The sequence below is a fragment of the Pyxicephalus adspersus genome, chromosome 7 (genome assembly GCF_032062135.1).
Source record: "Pyxicephalus adspersus chromosome 7, UCB_Pads_2.0, whole genome shotgun sequence".
NCBI classification, from domain to species: domain Eukaryota; kingdom Metazoa; phylum Chordata; class Amphibia; order Anura; family Pyxicephalidae; genus Pyxicephalus; species Pyxicephalus adspersus.
The window spans coordinates 61,087,571-61,106,842 of NC_092864.1; the positions used below are offsets into that span (position 1 = coordinate 61,087,571).

Below are 19,272 nucleotides of genomic sequence, written 5' to 3' on the forward strand. Positions count from 1 at the left end.
AACAATCCTTTTATGTAAGGTAAAAATTCTGTTTGTTTTTTAAGTGCAACAGCACTGCCCCCTAATTATCGATCACCCAGGCGATTGAGAATGGTAACGCAATGCTTACTTACTGGAATACCTACGTCACGCATCCCGGGAGGCTCTTGCGTGCTCTTTCTGCGCATGCCCAAGCCTTTTCGTGAGAAAAATGTGCAGAGCTTACGCATGCGCAGTGTGATCGGCAAGTTTTTTTTTCCAACCTACATCACCTGATCTCGTGCCTGGGTCAGGTGATGTAGTAATAGGATGCAAAGACGGTGGTGCCCGGCTCGAAGACAGATAGCGAGATGTCGCGGGACCCGATGGAAGACATCTCCGGACTGATCGGCTGCTCTGCGGGATTGAAGGAAAGTGGATTTTTTTTTTGCTTTACGCATTTTTTAGTTCCTCTTTATTCTAGGGGAAAAAAAGTACTTGCATCTCAGTGAAATTAACTCAGGATCAACCTTTCTAAGCTTTCTACCTGTTTCACATAAAAAAACGTAATTCAATATAAGTTTATGTCTTATACAATTACGAGCATGCTTCTAGCCCATGCAAGCTACAGACATCAGTCAGCAGATCAGATGTAGAGGTTTAGGGAACATTTTGCAGGACCTGACAACACACAGTGTACATCCATACTGCAGCCTTGTAAGGCTCCTCATCCCAAGCTGTGACCCTACAGACACAAGAGCTGCATGTTCTATGCTCCCTCTTCCAGGCTTCTCCTGCTGCCAAACCAGAAAGCTGCATTACTAGCACTCCAGTGTAATGGCAGAAGCCACAGTTCTGCTATTTCTCTATACTCAGCACTCTCCACACAGCACCCAGCACAATCCCCGCGCTCCCTCACACGCTGCGGCTTATATAGCCCTCTAAAAATAGCTCTTCTTACAATGCCTTGTAAGGCAGCGAAGAAGATCCGTATCAGCCAATCAAACTGCGCCTTTCCATACAAAACCCGCCCGCGGTCTCAACCTGACTTTCTAACTGGCGGTTGGATGTGTCACATCACTCCCGTTCTCCTAATATGGTCACAGGCTCTCTGGAGTGACAGCTTTTTCCAAGAATTTCTCGCGCCTGCGCGATGGGGGTCTGTTAGGAGGCGGGGATAGGGGAGTGGCCTGTGCGGTGGAGGGGGAGGAGAGAGGAGAGAAGGAGAGAGAGGGAGAGGAGAGAGGAAAAAAAAAAAGCTGGAGGCAGAGAAAGAGAAAATGCAAGCACTTGTCTCCTGACAGAGCCAGGCAGCACTGGTGTACCAATAGGTGACAGTCTCATGTCAGTCAGTTTGCATCTTTCCTCTGCTGTGGAGCCACTACAAGCCTTGCACAGGATTCTTCTCATTAGTAACACTGGATGTTGACTTTAATACACAATATCAGAGCTGTCTGTATTAAGCATGCCAATGTTTGCTTTTCATTGCTCAGCACTTATTGTTGTGTTCTGATCCAGTGCTGTGTAGACACATAGGGGACTCCGGATCTCTGCTGGTATATATATATAAAAGGACAGCAATTCAGGATTCCAGGATTCTATCCCTATTCCTCCTGCAATCATGGATGGTTTGGCTAGTTATAGCATATTCCAGGAGCTGCAGATTGTACACGACACGGGCTACTTCTCAGCAATGCCATCTTTGGAGGAAAATTGGCAGCAGGTGAATGATTTAAATTAATCCTGTAAATCTTTAACTGCACACATTCACTTGGCCATTCATTGTTTTGGCATGTTAGGCATCAGGAATGTCACTGATCAGATTTATGAAGATCCTTTATTTTGCATGAGAAATTTAGCTTTTATTTTTTTGTTTGAAATCAACATACTGCAAAGCTGGTGATATTTACACACAACACAATGATAGTAATGTAAATATATATATTAGTGGCAGGATACAAGGAAACAATGAGATCATATTTATAAATACAAAGTTGCAGATTCATTGACTTGTGTGTATTGTGACAATTGTGTCTTTCCATGTGCTGGGGAAATGTTTATGGTTGTAGTGCAGTTTGTAGAGTAGTGAAAACTCTGAAGCACAAAGGCTGAAATGAATCTGAAGATTTAGCAAACAATGGCAGAACATGCAATGTGATGTTTAATTATATGACTTAGTCATAAAATTGCTGCTCTGTGCTTTAGGGCAAAAGGCTTCCCAAGTGCAAGGTCCTGAGAATTCTGAATTGCTAGTGAATAATTAAATGTTGCCTATTACATTAGAGATGGTTGATGCACCCATGGCTCTGATCCAATGATATTGACAATGTGATTTATGTGTGCCATTCTTTATTGTGAAAGCAGAATGTCTTTAAAAGTACGTAGGTACGTTTTTATTGTTTGTGATTTTTTTTTTCTTATTTTGCTTTGTTAAAAAAAAAGAAAATTGCAAAATTTGATTTTTTACTCCATCCACATTGAAAGGCCGCAGCATCCAACCCCATATGGCCAACCTGTGGCCTATCAGCTGCTGGGGAACTACAAGCCCATGCATTGTTACTCCTATTTAATGTACAGCGCTGCGTAATATGTGGGCGCTATATAAATCCTGTTTAATAATAATTTACACACTGCACTTGTAGAATTGTCATAAATGTAAACAGCATACGCAGCAGGTTCTTTCAATCAACTGAAAACACGCATGCTCAATCTGAAGAACTAGAAGTCCCAGTATGCACTGATTCCTCATCTGCCATTTTCTAAAGAGGACAATTATGGCTATTAACCCTTTGTCTTGCCAAAATCCACTGATCACAAGTGTGCACAAGCTGTGCAATGGAGAACTGCAAGTTTCAGACAGCTAGCTCATGGTGCATGCTCGGACTTCCAGTACCTAAAGCTACGTTCACACGTGCAATAACTGTCGTTAGAAAACGAACGACTAAAGATTATGCACGATTATATTTGAAGTAGAGTGCGCAATTCTGTACATGGTGTAATGATACGATCGTTCAAATACACACGCTAGATCGTTTGAACGCTGCAGGAAATGACATGTAAAGGAGAAAGTGTACTGCAGATCCATCCATGAACGACCGTACACACAATAGATCGCGCAATCAGATCCGTCGTTCGTTTCCAGCTACAATCCTCGTTCATCTGCGTCGTTAACGGTTATCGTCGTTCGTTTCCAACGATAATTATTGCAAGTGTGTACACAGCTTTAGTCCTTGGAGGTCATTGACCTTTGTTGAGGAATAATCTGATAATTTGGCCATCAGGGCCAAGGTACAGTGTATGTGATAGTTTGGCTGCAGCTGTTGGCTGGCCCAGTAGGAAAGCATAACACATGGTCCCAGGCTTCAGAGTGACAGCTTTTTTTTCAAGAATTTTTCATGCCTGTGCAATGGTGTCTGTCTGTTTAGAGGAGGGCAGGAGGAGGGATGGAGGTGGCGTTTACTCATCTGGCAGATCTGGAGGAGGAGGAGGGAGAAAGTCTTTTAAGAAACAGAGGGGGAGAAAAAGAGAGAGAAAAAAAATGAGAGGAAAAAATGCAAGCACTTCTCTCCCCCTCCTCTTAATATAGAGAGCAAAGATTGCATCCATGAGCAAGCAGCACTGGTGTACCAATAGATGACACTTTCTTGTCACTGAGTTTGCATCTTCCTGCTCTGGAGACACCACAGCCTTGCACAGGATTCCTTGCATCCCATTAGTACACTGGATGTTGACCTTACCATTGCTTTTTTTTCTATAGTTTTTATATACAGTAAATCTGTATTAATCATCATTTCATTTTTTTTTCAAATGCTGAGATTTGATTGATCAGCACTTCTGTTGTCGCTTGTGAGCTTTTGCTGACTGTTACCCATCACCTCCAATCGCTCCCCAAAAAAAAGGGGACCCCCTTGTAAAAAGGACAGCAATTAAGGATTATATCACTATTCCTCTTTCTATCTTGCAATCATGGATGGTTTGGCTAGTTATAGCATATTCCAGGAGCTGCAGATTGTACACGACACGGGCTACTTCTCAGCAATGCCATCTTTGGAGGAAAATTGGCAGCAGGTGAATGATTTAAATTAATCTTTAACTGCATACACCACACATTCACTTGGCCATTCATTTATGAAAATTTCTTTGGTATCTTTCACATATTAGCTTAGAAATTTTATACAAATGTTAATGATCAGAAATTTAGGAAATAAGCAGCTGTTTTTTTTTTTCCTCCACCATGTGGATTTAATTGTATTGAGCACGTTGGAAGGCTGACAACGTTTTATTTCATGAAATAGGACCGGTCTAGTTTGTTTTTTTATGTCGCACAGGAATAAAAAAAAAATCAGGTTGTCATTTGGATGAATCTTTGTTATTTTAACAATGATTTTTTTTTGTTTCAAACGAATGCTTATTCAGCAAATCCAAGTGGGTTTTATCCTAGTGTTTCGTAATTCAGCAGAAAGCTTATGATGCTGAAATATTCCTGTTCTGCTTCAATGCTCTTGGATTAGAGTTGGTTCAACTGCAACATTTGTACAAAGTCAATGATAAAGGAAACACGACATTTCTAATATATCCAACTTGTATAATGAGGTCCATTATAAATGGTGGTTGCCATTCAATGTTCTGATGGTAAGGAGTGTCTTACTCCATGTGCTGCACTGAGATACTGTAACACAATGGAAGCCTGAAGTGAGGAAGTCATTTACTGTATTAAACAAGACTTCTATTACATGAATGTCATACATACATTGGACAACTGCTAGTTTAATGCTTGCACCCTTCCAATGCAGATGGGGTATTGATTTTTTCTTCTTTTTTGGCAGTTGGTCATGTTTTAGACAGATTAGCTTTAATGGATACGACGGTATAAAAGTGGCCATATGTTCTAAAGGAGAAAAGGTTCTTTATTAAATCATAGCAAAACTTGCCCTTCGGCATTGAATGATGCAGTAGATTGTGCTTCTAGGAAGGATTTACTTTATGTGAGCTTTAGGAAGAGGTCACTGCACGTGGAAACTTCCTCACACTGATATTTCTAATGCTATTGAAGAATTAAATATTGGCTGTTAGATAACATGGCACAGATCCAGGGATACTCATAATGTCATGGTGGCATTCTGTAGCCAAAAATGGAAAAATGTGTGCACCTTTTTTTTTTTGGTTGTTTTGCAGCCACATATGCCAAAGTGTTTACTGACCAGGCGAAATAAAATAATTATGAAGATATTTTTTCTCCTTTTTGATAAAAAGGCCAATTTAATAGGCAATTTCTTTGAATGAGTTGCATATTAATAACAGTCTAGACAGCTCAGTGCAAGATAATCTGTTGACATAGCCAGCATGCCCAAGGCACACTGTATGTGATACTTTGGTTGCAGCTGTTGCCTGCCCCAGTAGGAAACTCTAACAGCATTTGCACTTTAGAACAATAGATCAAAGTACAGTGGGATCCACATTTAAGTTTTAAGAGTCATAATAAAAGAGAAAGCCATTCATTTATGTGAGCTTCTGTTCTTTTACAGTCTTATCTGGCTTTTATTGAAGATAGGATGAATAGGTTCACCATTTTTTTTTTCATATGTTTTCACTGCTTATCTTTGCTGCATATACAGTGGAAGACAGATTTTGTGTCATCCTTACTCTGTATTATGTATTCTGGCTTCTGTTGAGTTTTCCACATTAATTGCTGTCGCACATGGCCAAAGAAAGCAGGCCGCGTTCTCCAAATGGACAGGAAATTGTCTCTTCTTAAATGTATTAATGGCCTTTCAGTATATTGTTGGAAAGATAGAGTTTCGGGATAAAATCTTTTTTTTTGGTTTGGTGTTCAACGTGCCAGACTCTATATACTTTAGGTTTGAGGGTTTGCTTTACAATAAAGTCCAACTGAATAAAGATTCTTGGAAACCTTACACTAGCACAATAGGATTGATTTACTAATAGAGAATGTTCATTTTGTGACTGTGGTAAGCCCAGAAAAAATTCAATTTGCAAGGAAAACCAATTGGTATGCAAGGAAAAATGTAATTTTCTTGCATGTCATTGGATGATTGAAGTCAGCACAACTACACCTCATTTGCAAGGGGAAAATTTGATGTTCAACATGAACATGTTTTACCCCTTCACCAAAGCCTTTCCAATCCTAGTCACTGAAGTATAATGGATCAAAGGCTAAGATTTTATTTTTCAATTATTTCATCAAACTTGTATTTATCAAATAGGGTGATGCAGGCCCAACAGGGTAGACTGGAAAAGAAGAAGAATACAATTTAATTCTTATTGATGCTTTTGAAACAATCTGTTAACAACAACAAAAAAAAAAAACCTCCTTCCATCTCTGAGCATTAATATGAATAATTAAAACAAGACCCAAAGAGCATTGGCCTAATGTTTAATAATTCAACAGAAAATTACTTGCAGTACCATTAGTTCCCGAAGTCTGTGTACAGTATGTGGTGATGCACTGTATTGTACTGACCTCCTTTCTTTGTATTGCCTGTTGGAAAATTACAGCTAGAAAACTAGAAGCATCAGTAGGATTTTCACCTGGTGCTTTTGATGCATCATATTCATGAATCCCTAGGTCTATGTGTTATATGATCACTATCTGCTTCCATTCAGCACCATGTGATGCTCAGGAAGAGTATAGCGTGACAATCCATAATGGAGGATCTTGCTTGTTTTAGCTTGGATTGATCGAGTAGAATATAAAGCACAGAATATAAATAAATCACAGATGTCTGAGGCCAATACATAATTAAAAATATAATTAGAATGCCTGAGTATAACATGTGATCAACTATGTTACTGAACTTTGCTAAACGTGACGCTATTCCGATGGTAGAGCCCTTCGTACAAGGAATTTTTATCATTGCAATATTTATTATGACAATGCATATTGTATTATGCCACAACAGTTACCATCAAGGAGGTTAATTGGAAGTGACCCTGGTTTTTGATGAATTGTGGTCTGATGAGTGATGAGGGCTTATGTTTTTTTATTGCTAAAATGAAAAAAAAAAAAACTTCGTAAATGTCACATATTGGCTTTTGGGGAAGCTGTGTTAAATTTAACTGTCACTAAGGTGTTCAGGGACTTGTAATATTGTGTGTTGAAAAAATTGATAGTCACTCAGCGTAAATCAGCTTTATTACAACCAGCCCTTATCCCTGCGTGTTGTCTAACTGGTGCAGTGTGTCAGTTATTGCAGGTGGTTTGGAAACAGCACAAGAAAACTGCTGATTTTTGTATCATCCAAGAATATAAACTTGTAATACTAATATAAATGAAAAGTATGCCAACACAGTTTAGTTTTATTTATTTTTATGTTTTAAATTCAAGGATAATAAATATATTAGGCCTGATTTCTTAAAGCTCTGCAAGACTGGAGAATATAGACTATCATGGAAGAACCTGGGTGGTCCAGCAAAACTGGCCTGGCCCAGGAATGAAAACACTTGCCAATTGATGGCAAATGTTTTAAAGAAATCCATTCCAGGTTTACTGTATCGCCCAGGTTCTCCCATAATCTTCCCCAGTCTTGGGGAGCTTGAATAAATCAGGCCCAGTATGTGCTCTTCTTTTTATCCTGGTTGTTATGAAATATTTTTTGTTGGCTGTAGTCTTACCATGAATCACATGGCCATCAGGGAAGTTAGTGGAACGCATTTATTAAGGATATGTTTTAAAACTAATTGTTCTGTGGTTTGATTGATCAATGTGAAGCATAGAAATGATTTGTAGGATATACAGTATATCTCAAATATTCGAGCATGAGACTGGCAACATTCCTCTAAATTGCCTTTGGCTTGTTTTTGAACACAGACAACATACTTGAAATCCAGTGAAATAAACATTTCAGAAAGCATTGAGGATACCAGAACCCATCTCAGATTCTTTTCTCACTTCTTTCTACGTTGTCACTTAGAGTAGGTACAAGTTGTCTCACAATCTCCTCTTTCTTTCACCAGCTGACAAAATCCTCTGATTGAATGTATCAGTTGGCAGACAAATAATATAACCGAAATACAGCTGAGACAAAATGTGAAATATAGAAAAGTCATTTTGTATTCTGTACTCTTAAAATGTTTGTCAAGAAACAGTCTGTATGCACTTCAAGAGACATTTACCTGAAAGTCTGTTATTTCAGTTGCAGTATTTTACTAAGGCAATCATGTTTTTCCTAAATTCTGCATATAAATGAAGAATTTTCAGTGACGACATTTCATAATACTTTGTAAGAGCTTGTTTTCTCCTTGAGTATTAGTGTATTGCAGTGTTTCTCATATCAGATATGTCTCCAGTAATTACTATTTTGAGAATGTAACGTGCTTCAGGTCTCAGAGGTTCATATAGCTGCTTGTTTTATGTTGAAACTATCTGAGATGATTACTTCATTGTCATTGCAATATGCCAAACACTGAGTAGTGTCTCAAGCTTTAATCATTGTTAATTATTATAATTGTCTTTGCAACACCCAGAACAAAAATTGGTGGTTCATATAAAATAATCATCTATGCAACAAGTTATGCGTTTTTTAAAATGTAAGGCATAAAAAAGATATTGAATGGCATTTTTTGTTACTGAGTAATCTGTGTTGGTGTAAACATTGTAACAGTTGAGCACATGATGCAGATTTGGTGCTGGCTGCATTTCATGGTGATCATTAAACAATGGCTTTTAGCACCAGGGTATTCTTGACAAGGGTTGAGAAATAGAAACCATAGACTGCTGTGTCTTGGCTACCTGATATGACCACTTGTGTTAAGGGTGATTTGATCAAGTTAACACATAATCCATTGTCTATGGTCAACCGTATTGTATTATTATTTCTATAGAATTTACCATAACATTTCACAGTCAGTGGATTCAGCTCATGTTGTTTTTTCTATTATACGGTTAGTAATATTCCATGCATATTATCTGCAGCCTTCTCACAAGCAAGTGTGAAGGGTTAGCCTTTTGAACCAGGGCCACAGGGTCTGATTTATTAAAGCTGTCCAAGGCTGGAGAGAATACACTTTCATCAGTGAAGCTGGGTGATCCAGCAAACCTGGAATAAATCTGGTCCAAACTAGCAAATACCAAATAAATTTTAGGAAATCCATTCCAGGTTTGATGGATGACCCAGTTTCACTGATGAAAGTGAATCCTCTCCAGCTTTATTAAATCAGGCCCACTGTGTAAATGTACAGGAGACTGACCCTACAGCAGCAAGCTAATGTCTTCTTTTATACAATATTTACAATTTATGGAATACATGTTTAGATTCTAAATGCTTGTTTACTGAAGTACAATATTGCAATTTACAAAGGACACATTTTCTAACTTTCAGTTGTTCTTTATTCTTTCACAATTAAAGTCAATTATTGTCCTTCATTATGCAACATGTGTTTAACTCTCCCATACATCTGATTGTTTGCTATTTGTTCTCCTTTATATTGTGCGCATATTTACGTTTTGTATAATTCCACATGATATTCATAGCATATGTGAAGCTTGGTAGGCTGGATGCTCTTTAAGAGTGAGATATTGAAATAAATCTCTTTTGGCCTACTTGTGAGTTTTAGGGGTTCTCATCAACCTTTGAATGTTTCAACATCTCCCTTTGCTTTTTATACAATTTATAATATTTTAAAATCCAGAAGTCAGAGTGGAACCACTACAAGAAGATGTAGAGCCACATTTCAGGAGCAGAGAAGTTATTTAGATTGGACCTCTTAATATAGACATTTCTGATTTGCACTAGCATTGGACTCTATATATATAATACAGTAAACTCAAAAACACATAGAAGTACCCTACAGCCCCTGCCCTATGTAATGAATCACCATTGTTTGAGTCTCTCCAATGACATAGTGAAATACAGTTCTCATCTTAGCTGTTGTCTCTCAAGTACTTGTGATCCCATTTGAAAAGCTCCATGAACCTTGTAGAATTTGGGTGTCAATTGATGGGTCTTTGAATAAACAAGTAGTAAAGCATAAAACATTTGTTTGACGAGCTATTCTTCATTGATATATGTGTGTATGTTTCATTATGCCCATGCACTGTCTTCTGCCATTCATTCTTACTTCTTGTCTGGCTCATTAATCTTTTTTTAATAGGTTTTATAAATGAGAAGTTAAAATTTCTCCATAGCAGGGTCTGTGACCACAGACCGCGATGAGCAAGCTATAAGAAAAGATTATGCTTGTAAATCTTGCCTAGAATTTTATTGCATCTGTCTGTATGCCTAAAACATAAAGCAACTAAACTGGAGGAGGAAAACTGATTTTTTAAAAGTATACTTCGATCAACCATTATTTGAAGAATATTGTTTTGTTGTGTAATATGGCATCAGCAAAACTCTGTTTTGCCCAATGGCTTCCCAGATTAGCACATTGTCATATAAAATCATTGACGGCATAAGATTGTTCACGGTTAATAAAAAATCATCATTCTCTGCCCAAACCTGCACAGGTATGATCAGCGGCTGGTCAAGCTGGCCACAGGTGCTTTTGATGCATCATATTCATGAATTCCTAGGTCTGTGTGTTATATGATCACTATCTGCTTCGAATATCAACCATGTAATGCTCAGGAAAAATATAGCATGACAATCTAACAAGCTACAGGTAGAGCTTAGGCAGGTATTGTGCTACTTGTTCTATGTGAATGTGTTGGCAGCCAACATCAGTATTTTGTATAATTTTTGCACATTGTCTTATTACCTAGTTGATGAGCTCACGGCGGTTATAGTGAAGATCGCCATGCTATCCAACTAAAGTCAAGATATGTTTAGCCACATGAGCATGCAAGGTTAGTGAAAGAAGGAAAGCAGCTCTCCATTATATTGGAGAAGGAGAGTAAGTCCCATGATAACCCAAACCCAGAAGCGTTGGATATTTAATTCTACTTCTGGAGGCTGGACAGAATGATGGGCAGGTGAAGAAATGTTAGTATATATAAATGGGAGCTGAGTATAATGTAATGGTATGGGTCACTTCAATTCATAGCTCTCCATTAGGCACAAAGCCAGCAGTAAAGACCTGACAGATGTTCTAACTGTACAACTAATAAAGAAAGTTGACTTAGGTTGGACTTTTATGTTTTTGTCAGTCTTCTTCCAAATATAGACAGTGATGCATTGCACCCTACACCCTAATGGTCTCCTTTTGGCAAAGATTTTCATAGGTTACATAAACTAACAAATAAAGTGTCATTTATCTGGATAAGGGCTGTGGTATATTTTTATAAAGTTATTTGGTGTTATTTGGTAGCAGGAAAGATATCAGCTGTATGCCCTAGCATTGCCATTAACTTTTCCATGTGCATCTATATCGCCACTAAACTTTGCAAGGAGACATTCTGACCTTCTACGGACTTTTAAGTGAAGTCATTTTCTTGGTCTTATCCTTGGAAAAAAAGAACAGCTTCTTCAGCTTATCAACACCCATAACTATAATGATAGATGCTTTCTTATGCACAGCTACATGAAGTGGTGGCTAGAATCATATATGCAGAAAGAAAACTACTATATGCAATCAGCTAAAAAACAAAAAAACAGCTCCCACGTGTTTTCCTAATTGGGGTGGTTGGGACCACGGTTTGGTTCTAAAATGGCCCTTAGGCACCCCTGTGGTGTGTTACTGCTTGTCATTTCACATATTAACAAGTGTTGTGTTAAAGCAATATGGCATATATCATATATAAAAGCCAGATACTTAGAATGCATTACCAAAGCAAAGCTAGCATTCTTTATCCCTTTTTAGGCTAACACAGAATACTATAACACAAGGTATGTGTGCTCTGTGTTGTACTGTTTGTGGGCCTATGTGCACTTACAGTAAAATGTGCTTGGATGCCATTTTAAATGAAAGGCTGTATAATGCACAGCACATGTCCAGTATTACCACTCATAGTTACCAAATTACGTAGGATAAAAGCTAGTATTGCTTTCAGATTTATGGCCATTGTTCAGAACATTGGTACTTATTTTTTTCTTTCCCTATTTGATTTCCTCAAGGTCATTAGCAGCATGGGTTTTGTGTACTGCCCCATTGTTTCTTTTACATGTCCTTCACATGCTCTATTTTTCTCTCCGAACCAAAGAACATACTAGTAGATCACCCTACTTTCTCTTATTTATGTTTTTGCATTATGTAGTGCATAGATTTTTTATGAATGGTTTACAGCTTTCTTCAAAGTGTTGCTTGAGATTTTGGCTCTATATAAAGGAATAAAATAAATAATACCATCATTACCACAGCAGTTTTGTATACTGAGCTGCTTATACTGCAGATTTTGTGAATCCAGGTGTCTGCAGAGGAGCAACATGAGCAAAAGTCTGAAATACTTTGAGCATTGTTACATTCATAGCTTAACATCAGAGTAATTGAAAACTACACTTGCAATAAGGTCAGCACTCACACTTCAAATGTAAATGCTTGAGTTCTATGGGAATGTAAAGAGCAATTTTACTTACCTTGTTCGTCACTTTCCTAGGGGTCAGGTCCTTGTCCTCCTAATGTACATTGCACAGGGATACTAGTCATGCATCGTATTTGATGAAGTTAGTCCTGCAACAGAGAGCCTTAACATAAAGACTGGTTACATAAGAGGAGAAAACCTATGGGTGCATGAAAAACATACCTAAATATGCCTTATATTTTTTTTACAAACGAGAACACACTTTTAAAGCTTTCAATTCAGGGTTTTTTAATTGTTCTGATGGTGAGCCTTGAAATACTGTGATGCTTGGTAAAGTGATCTCTCTTTATCAGGGATATTTATTGAATAAATAGCAAAACTGGTGCAATAGTCTGCTGCAACCAACATGAAAACCTTTTTCACATAGTACAGTTTTAATGGTTGCTATGCTTTAGTGCATTTTTCCCATAATCACTGCTCTTTGCACTACCTTATTAAATATGCCCTTAACTGTCCCTCTAAATTACTGTAAAATCGGTTTAATTTAATGCAGTTTTGGCAAATAACTGCCATGATTCTCTACTCATTTTTTCACAATGGTAAAAGGCAAGATTTATGATAATTCCTTCAAAATTGCTCTCTTTAGTAAATGTAGTCCACAAAGCCTCATTTTTACGTCCCACGTGTCAAGAGGATCAGTGAAATTGTTTTTCTGTGTCAAAATGGTTCTTCATTTTGCAAGGAAATTGCTGGCATTGTTACATTTGAATCTGTCCAAGCTCCAAATAATTGTGTTTTATCAGCAGAAGCCAGCGCTGCTCCACAAGTCTTTGCTGCTTATTAGCCCTTACTTTTATTATCTAGTAAAGCTGCTCAGACAATTAGTAAATGCATTTTTTATGGGTTGGTCTTGTGAAAGTAAAATGGATCACAAAGAATGTGTCCTTTCATTGATTTAATTAACATAGATTTTTTATTGTAAATCTAAACCTTAAATTTGCTAAATACTCTTTTTTATATATGAATAGTCTTGTCCACCTTTTTTTTAATAGACCAGTAACGATAAGGGTCAGTTATTTACAGTCACTGACATGGACTAATTAATTCTGCTTTCTCATTTTCTCTGTCCTTTTTAGCAAAATGTGCAGTATGCTAAAGGGAGAGCAAGGCCAGATTTTATATCTTTCATTAGTTTAAAAGCATATTTAAAGTAACTTGTGCTTTGCCTCACAAGCTGCACATTTCTGCCTTCCTTCCATTCACTTAGATTACCTGAGCAGCCAATCATCAAACACATGTTCACCCATATCAGAAAATAAAGGGTATTATCATATATACGTGTGTGTAGCAGAACAATGGTGATAACTCAAAAATATCTTTTACTGACATTCTTACCAATCAGGATGGTAAGCTTTGTAATGGATTTTTCTGTACTCAGTAAATACATTGAACACCGAGTTTTAGCATAATGTTAGCTAGATTTAGCATTAATTGAACACTTGCATCATCGTCATAAACACTAAAAGACTAAATCGATTAGATATTATGATACTGCAGCCTTTTGGTGTTCAAAAAGAAAATCCAGAATAGCTAAAGCACTTATCAAACTTTTTAACTTCAATTTAACTTCAATTAAAAAAAAAATAAATAAATAACAGAAGTGAGCTATCTTTTAAACATTAAATTACTACTTAGCATGACTTGGAACAGCCCTGCTACTTTTAGTATTAAGAGCCTGCATTCTGTTTTGGCTATTAAAAGCACTGTTACTAGTCTTGGTCTGTTTCATAAAAAATGCTGGACAGACCTGTCCATTGTAGGCACCTTCAATAGCTGCAAAAGAACATGGAGCTTTGAAAGCCAGCAGTAATTTAGTGCTTAATATTGACCTTTTGCTAAAAAAGAAGGTCTGCCTATGCTCTCTTGGTATCTCTTCCCAGGCCATTCACTTGTAGTGCGATAAGTCTGCACTTAAGAAGAGAAAATTAAGAATAATACTTACCTTGCCCCTTTCTTTCACCTGTATCACCTGGACAAGGATGACGTCACCATCCGGAAAAATTCCAGTAGAATGCAAAGTAGCCAAACCTCCTCTTTAACCATAATTTTTCTACTAGGAGTAGATCAATAGGGATGGGCCCAGAAAGTCTATGCTGACCATCAGTTCATTGAAAGGCCCCCTTTATAAAGCAGCCCACATTTGTTTATGGCATATTTGACGTTTTGCTTTTTTTTTTTAAAGAAGAACTTCACTAACCCTACATCCCTAAATGTGGGTTATTGCAGTATTGAAACACTTCTGCCCCCTGTTTCTTCATTTTGCAGCAAGAGGGTTGTAAAATTCCCATAAAGCTAATAACTAATTTTGCTTTGCTGCGGGGCATCGAGAACTGAGATTTGGCCAGTGCTATAAATTTCATCACAGAGATAAATGTATTGCACATTACACATACTAACCTTTCCCTGGTCAAGAAATCTTGTGGTACTAAAAAATGTATTTACAGTTTGCCCACTGGCTCATAGATTGGTTCTTAAATTCTAAATGAATACATGTGCCCCCTTTCTGGTTTATGGCTGTAGTATGAACAGCATGAACTGTACTCAAGTACTACCATAAGTAAAATTGATTATTCAGTAGGAGACTGCAGCAAAAATTGCTCCATTTTCAGTAAATCTATGGAAAATCACCCTCAACATAACAGTTAGGTTTCAGTCCTCAAACACACAACTAGTTGACTTTCTGTTGCAGAAGATATTGTGACATGTCTACTGCTTAAAAAATAGCAGTTCCTGTGAGCAATTACTACAGAGACAACCTTTGTGAACATTGGTACAGATGGGTTACTACAAACATAAGTTCTTCTATAAATCTGCAAATATACATATCTTCGCCAGTTGTGTCAGATTTGGTAACAGCTTTACAGATAATACTTTGTATAACGTAGCAAACCAGTAAAATTCTTATATGTGTTTTAAATCATGTGTTTTAAGACACAACATTACTCATGTACATATTACCATATGTTAAATATATTGCCATTTCCTTCCCTGAATGATTTGCACTATACTAAGCAATCTGCCAGCTTTTAAGAGCTTAGAAAATCTAAAGAGCTTGTGGGATAGCTTCATAAAGCAAGTCAGATATTGTCACAAAAAACATTAAAGATAACCAATATACCATAATTCCCTTATCAGACCATGTGTCACCATTTAATGGTAGGCCAGTCACTCATACTGTGTTACTTCAAGTGTCTTAATCCTTTTGTTCTGATTGTGCTTCTTTTTGCCGTGAACAGAGTGTAGTTTTAAATCTCTTCAAAAATCTCACTAATATATTTGTTTTATTATTCTATGGAACACATTGTTGTTGTTGTGTGTTTTTTTCTATTTCATTCCTTGGGTTAAAATTACAAAAAAGTAACTGTTACAAACACAGAATTTTTACAATAAAAATATATTCAGCCCAATACTGATTGATATACCATCTGCTCCCAGCATACTTAGGTCTTAGAACTTAATTTAGGGACTTAGTTAGGTTAGTGGTAGTATTGGGAATAAGAGGTTTACTTTAGCTTTTAGAGGTAATGTGAGAGTTAGATTTTAGAGGGTAGCTTAGATGTTAAGGTTATACTATGGGGCAGTGTTTCGCATGGGGGAACTCCTTAAAATAGCTTCAGGGAACCCCTACTATGTCCACAGCTCACAGTACATTAGTGTGATGGTCAGTAGGAAGAAGCCTTCTATATTGCTGGTTTTTGGGAAGAATGTCACCTTTACAGATAACCAAAAAGATCATAGAGGGGGTCATCTAAACCGATCCCAGAGTCACAAACAAACTCAAGAAAGCACTATCAATATGAGGAGGAACCTTGGTTGAGAAACACCTCTTTAGGATCAATGTCAAATCTTCCAACATACTGACTAAATGTAATATAAAAAAACCAGATGACGTACACTGCTGGTACCTGTTGATGCATACTAATTATATGAAATTGAACAGTTTCCCTAAGAATTAAAAAGGGATTCCACATCCAACTGCTTCTTTAGAAAATAACAATAATAATGAGACCTATAGTTGTATAGTAGCAACTATGGGTCCTATTATTGTTATTTCCTGAAAAAGTGGACAAAGTATCTGTGAAACGCATTGAACTGAATTCATATAGGACTATGGAGATTACACTCAATTGATATGCGGCTGTTATTGCTGTTTTTATTATGGTTGTTATTGTGTGATATTGTAATGTGGTTTTAAATTAATTTGTAAAATATAATGTTTGCTGGCATTTTAACAATGTTGGGTACACTGTGATGCCTTAAAAGTGTCATGAATTATTGTGAAGATACATATGATTGACAGATTAAGTTAAGAGTTAATAGAGGTATCGAATAGGTAAATGAAACTCTTAGTACATTGAAATTGGCAAATTTAAATTTAAGAAAGGGAAAGTATCTAAATGTAAAAAGTTACATTGAAAAAAATGTAGGCAGTGCTGCTGTTCAGCAATTATGTGCATCAATGTATATGGAAATCCTATCTCATCTATATATGTAAAGGGGCAGGGTGATATTTGCCCCTCATTCAGAGCTGGGGAGATATGTTAGGCTGGTGACAGTAAGTGGAGATAGTTTAAGCCATTGACTGGAGTGATATCTGCAGTCAGTGACACATGCTGCCCATTATATACCAACCTGTTCTCCATTCAGACCTTGGCATCTGGCACAGTAATGACTTCTAGTATCAGCTTGTAAACTGTCTTTTATGAACAGCTAAACTTCTCCATGTCCACCAATTACTGAAGCACTATGACACAGTTTTTGTATTACAGTTTCTTTACCCTATACCTTGTTGTGCTCGACCCCCAGGTCAAAGGTTCACAGTTCCCCCAGACGGGTATTTCACATGTTTCCATCTGCTGTTGCTTTTATGTAATATATTTGAAATAAAATGGACAATTAGGAAATGACAAGTAAACTGTTTAAACCTGCAAACCACATAGTTTGTACATTCCTGGGCAGTATGCCTGCTGCAGTGACTGCTCTTGTAAGTCTATACTCCAGTACTATTACATAACTGCTGACCTCCTATGAGTGTTCACAGCTTGCTTTGTCACTAAGCATCACTGTTATCATTAGACTTTTCCTTCGGAAGTCTGAACATCCTGTAAGTATCAGCATGTGTATAGCATTATGTTTATTCATTGAATTTGCTCTATTTAAAAATGTGCTTGTTTGACTTTAAGTTGCAGGTTCCTGGTTAGGTGAGTTCAAAAGGTCTTTTTGATCTCCTTTTAAAATATGATAAAAGAACATGTTCTGTTTTAGTGAAGTTGCCCTGTAAATGTCCCCTAACCCCCAAAGGTGGCACCTATTTATATTTAAGGTCACTCTGAAGGTTTTCTCAGTGGCCTTTCCAGTGTATAACAGCCCTTGACTGGGCTTTTGCTGTACAGATGGCGGTACCCAGCCATTGAAAGGATTCTGGCTATAGATATGAATAAGGCAGACAGCAACATGTGCAGTAGGCTGGAAACAGAAGGGACTCCTTCCTTCCTAAAGGAAGTATTTACATAGTTGGACATTTGAACTATCGTGCATTTGTTTCACGAGTCATCAATTCTTTGTAAAGATTGAAGAAGAATTAAATGCTTCATTGGAAATATCTTACTTTCTTGTACCTTCTGGGAAGGTTTATTTACTTTCTATCTTGGTAACAAGTGGACATGATTGGACCTCCATAGGAAAAATAAGTATGACCATGACTTGTTTTGACAAATTCCAACTTTAGAATAAATAATTATTTGGCTGAGTTCTGCTCTTAGAAGTTGTAATTAAAATATGCAACTTCAGTAGGTACAGAAACATCTTGTTTCTCTTTGCTTAGCTACATGTTCTATGATTAGAATTTCTGCATAAAGAAGATTACAAAAATGCAGTTTACTTTGTATCTTGTACGTATTAGCAGATGAAATACACAATTTTAGATAACCCGGAGACTGAACCAGAGGGAAATGATTTGTCTACGGCAGTCTGTGTTTGCTAGTCCTTAATCAGACTGATGCAAATGTTTTTCCAAGAAGGAAATTGCCTATGTTATTTGTTAAATGTAAACTATATGACTTTTGCTTGTTCACCTGGTTTAATCAAGGTGATGTCATTGCTTGACACCAATGCCAGCTCTGCCTGAGACATATTAGGCACTGTACTTTTTATACTATTTAGTATATACTATTTTTTGTATTTTTATTTTTTTTGGCCATAAAATGCCTTTTCTCCACCTTGGTGTCTTAACCCACCAGCCAATATTGAGCTTGGGAGTGGGGGTAGGGGTGGTAAAGGGAGATCCCCTCCAAAAATACCACAGATTTTTACCCTTTCTCACTCATTTAAAACTTAAAAAAAGTGTTAGCTTAAGTGCTTTTTTGTTGGTGGTGTCATGTCCCCTTTGTGCTGCCAGCTAAAGTAAATGAAGTAGACTCTGAAGTTGGCAACCAATATAATATAATATAGGTTCTTATGCACAAAAAGAAAAAATAGTTACCATTGACATTAAATATGGGCCGCCTTGTTTACAGTTGCCCTTGCATGTATTGAGTTTTACCCCGCTCAAGACCTTGTAGCAAATTAGGGTATCTGACACATAAAGTTGTATACACTATGCTCCACCTATTGTGTATGTTCATTCAGTTGTGGGAATATAAAAACTGTTTTTTTTGGCTTCATATCAATAATTCAATTCCTTTCTTAAGAAATCATTACAGTTTTTTATAAACAAAATTGTGACTTTCATCATATACCAGACAAGACATTATGACTGAGGCCTAGCTTCTTGCCAGGGCCTTGGGCTCATACAAGAGCTGTTGCCAAGGCTTATCTCGTTGGCTGAGAATGCCAGTTCC

The 19,272-nt window shown here is 37.2% G+C and overlaps 1 protein-coding gene across 1 annotated transcript in view; it reads left to right on the top strand.

The window, feature by feature from the left end:
* The first annotated feature begins 3,585 nt into the window (after positions 1-3,585).
* Positions 3,586-19,272, top strand: part of KLF7 (KLF transcription factor 7) — a 104,954-nt gene continuing 89,267 nt past the window's right edge. Inside the window, exon 1 of the mRNA XM_072418698.1 lies at positions 3,586-4,026. Coding sequence (XP_072274799.1) covers positions 3,925-4,026 — 102 coding nt within the window. The 5' untranslated portion in view covers positions 3,586-3,924. The remainder of the gene's footprint in view (positions 4,027-19,272) is intronic.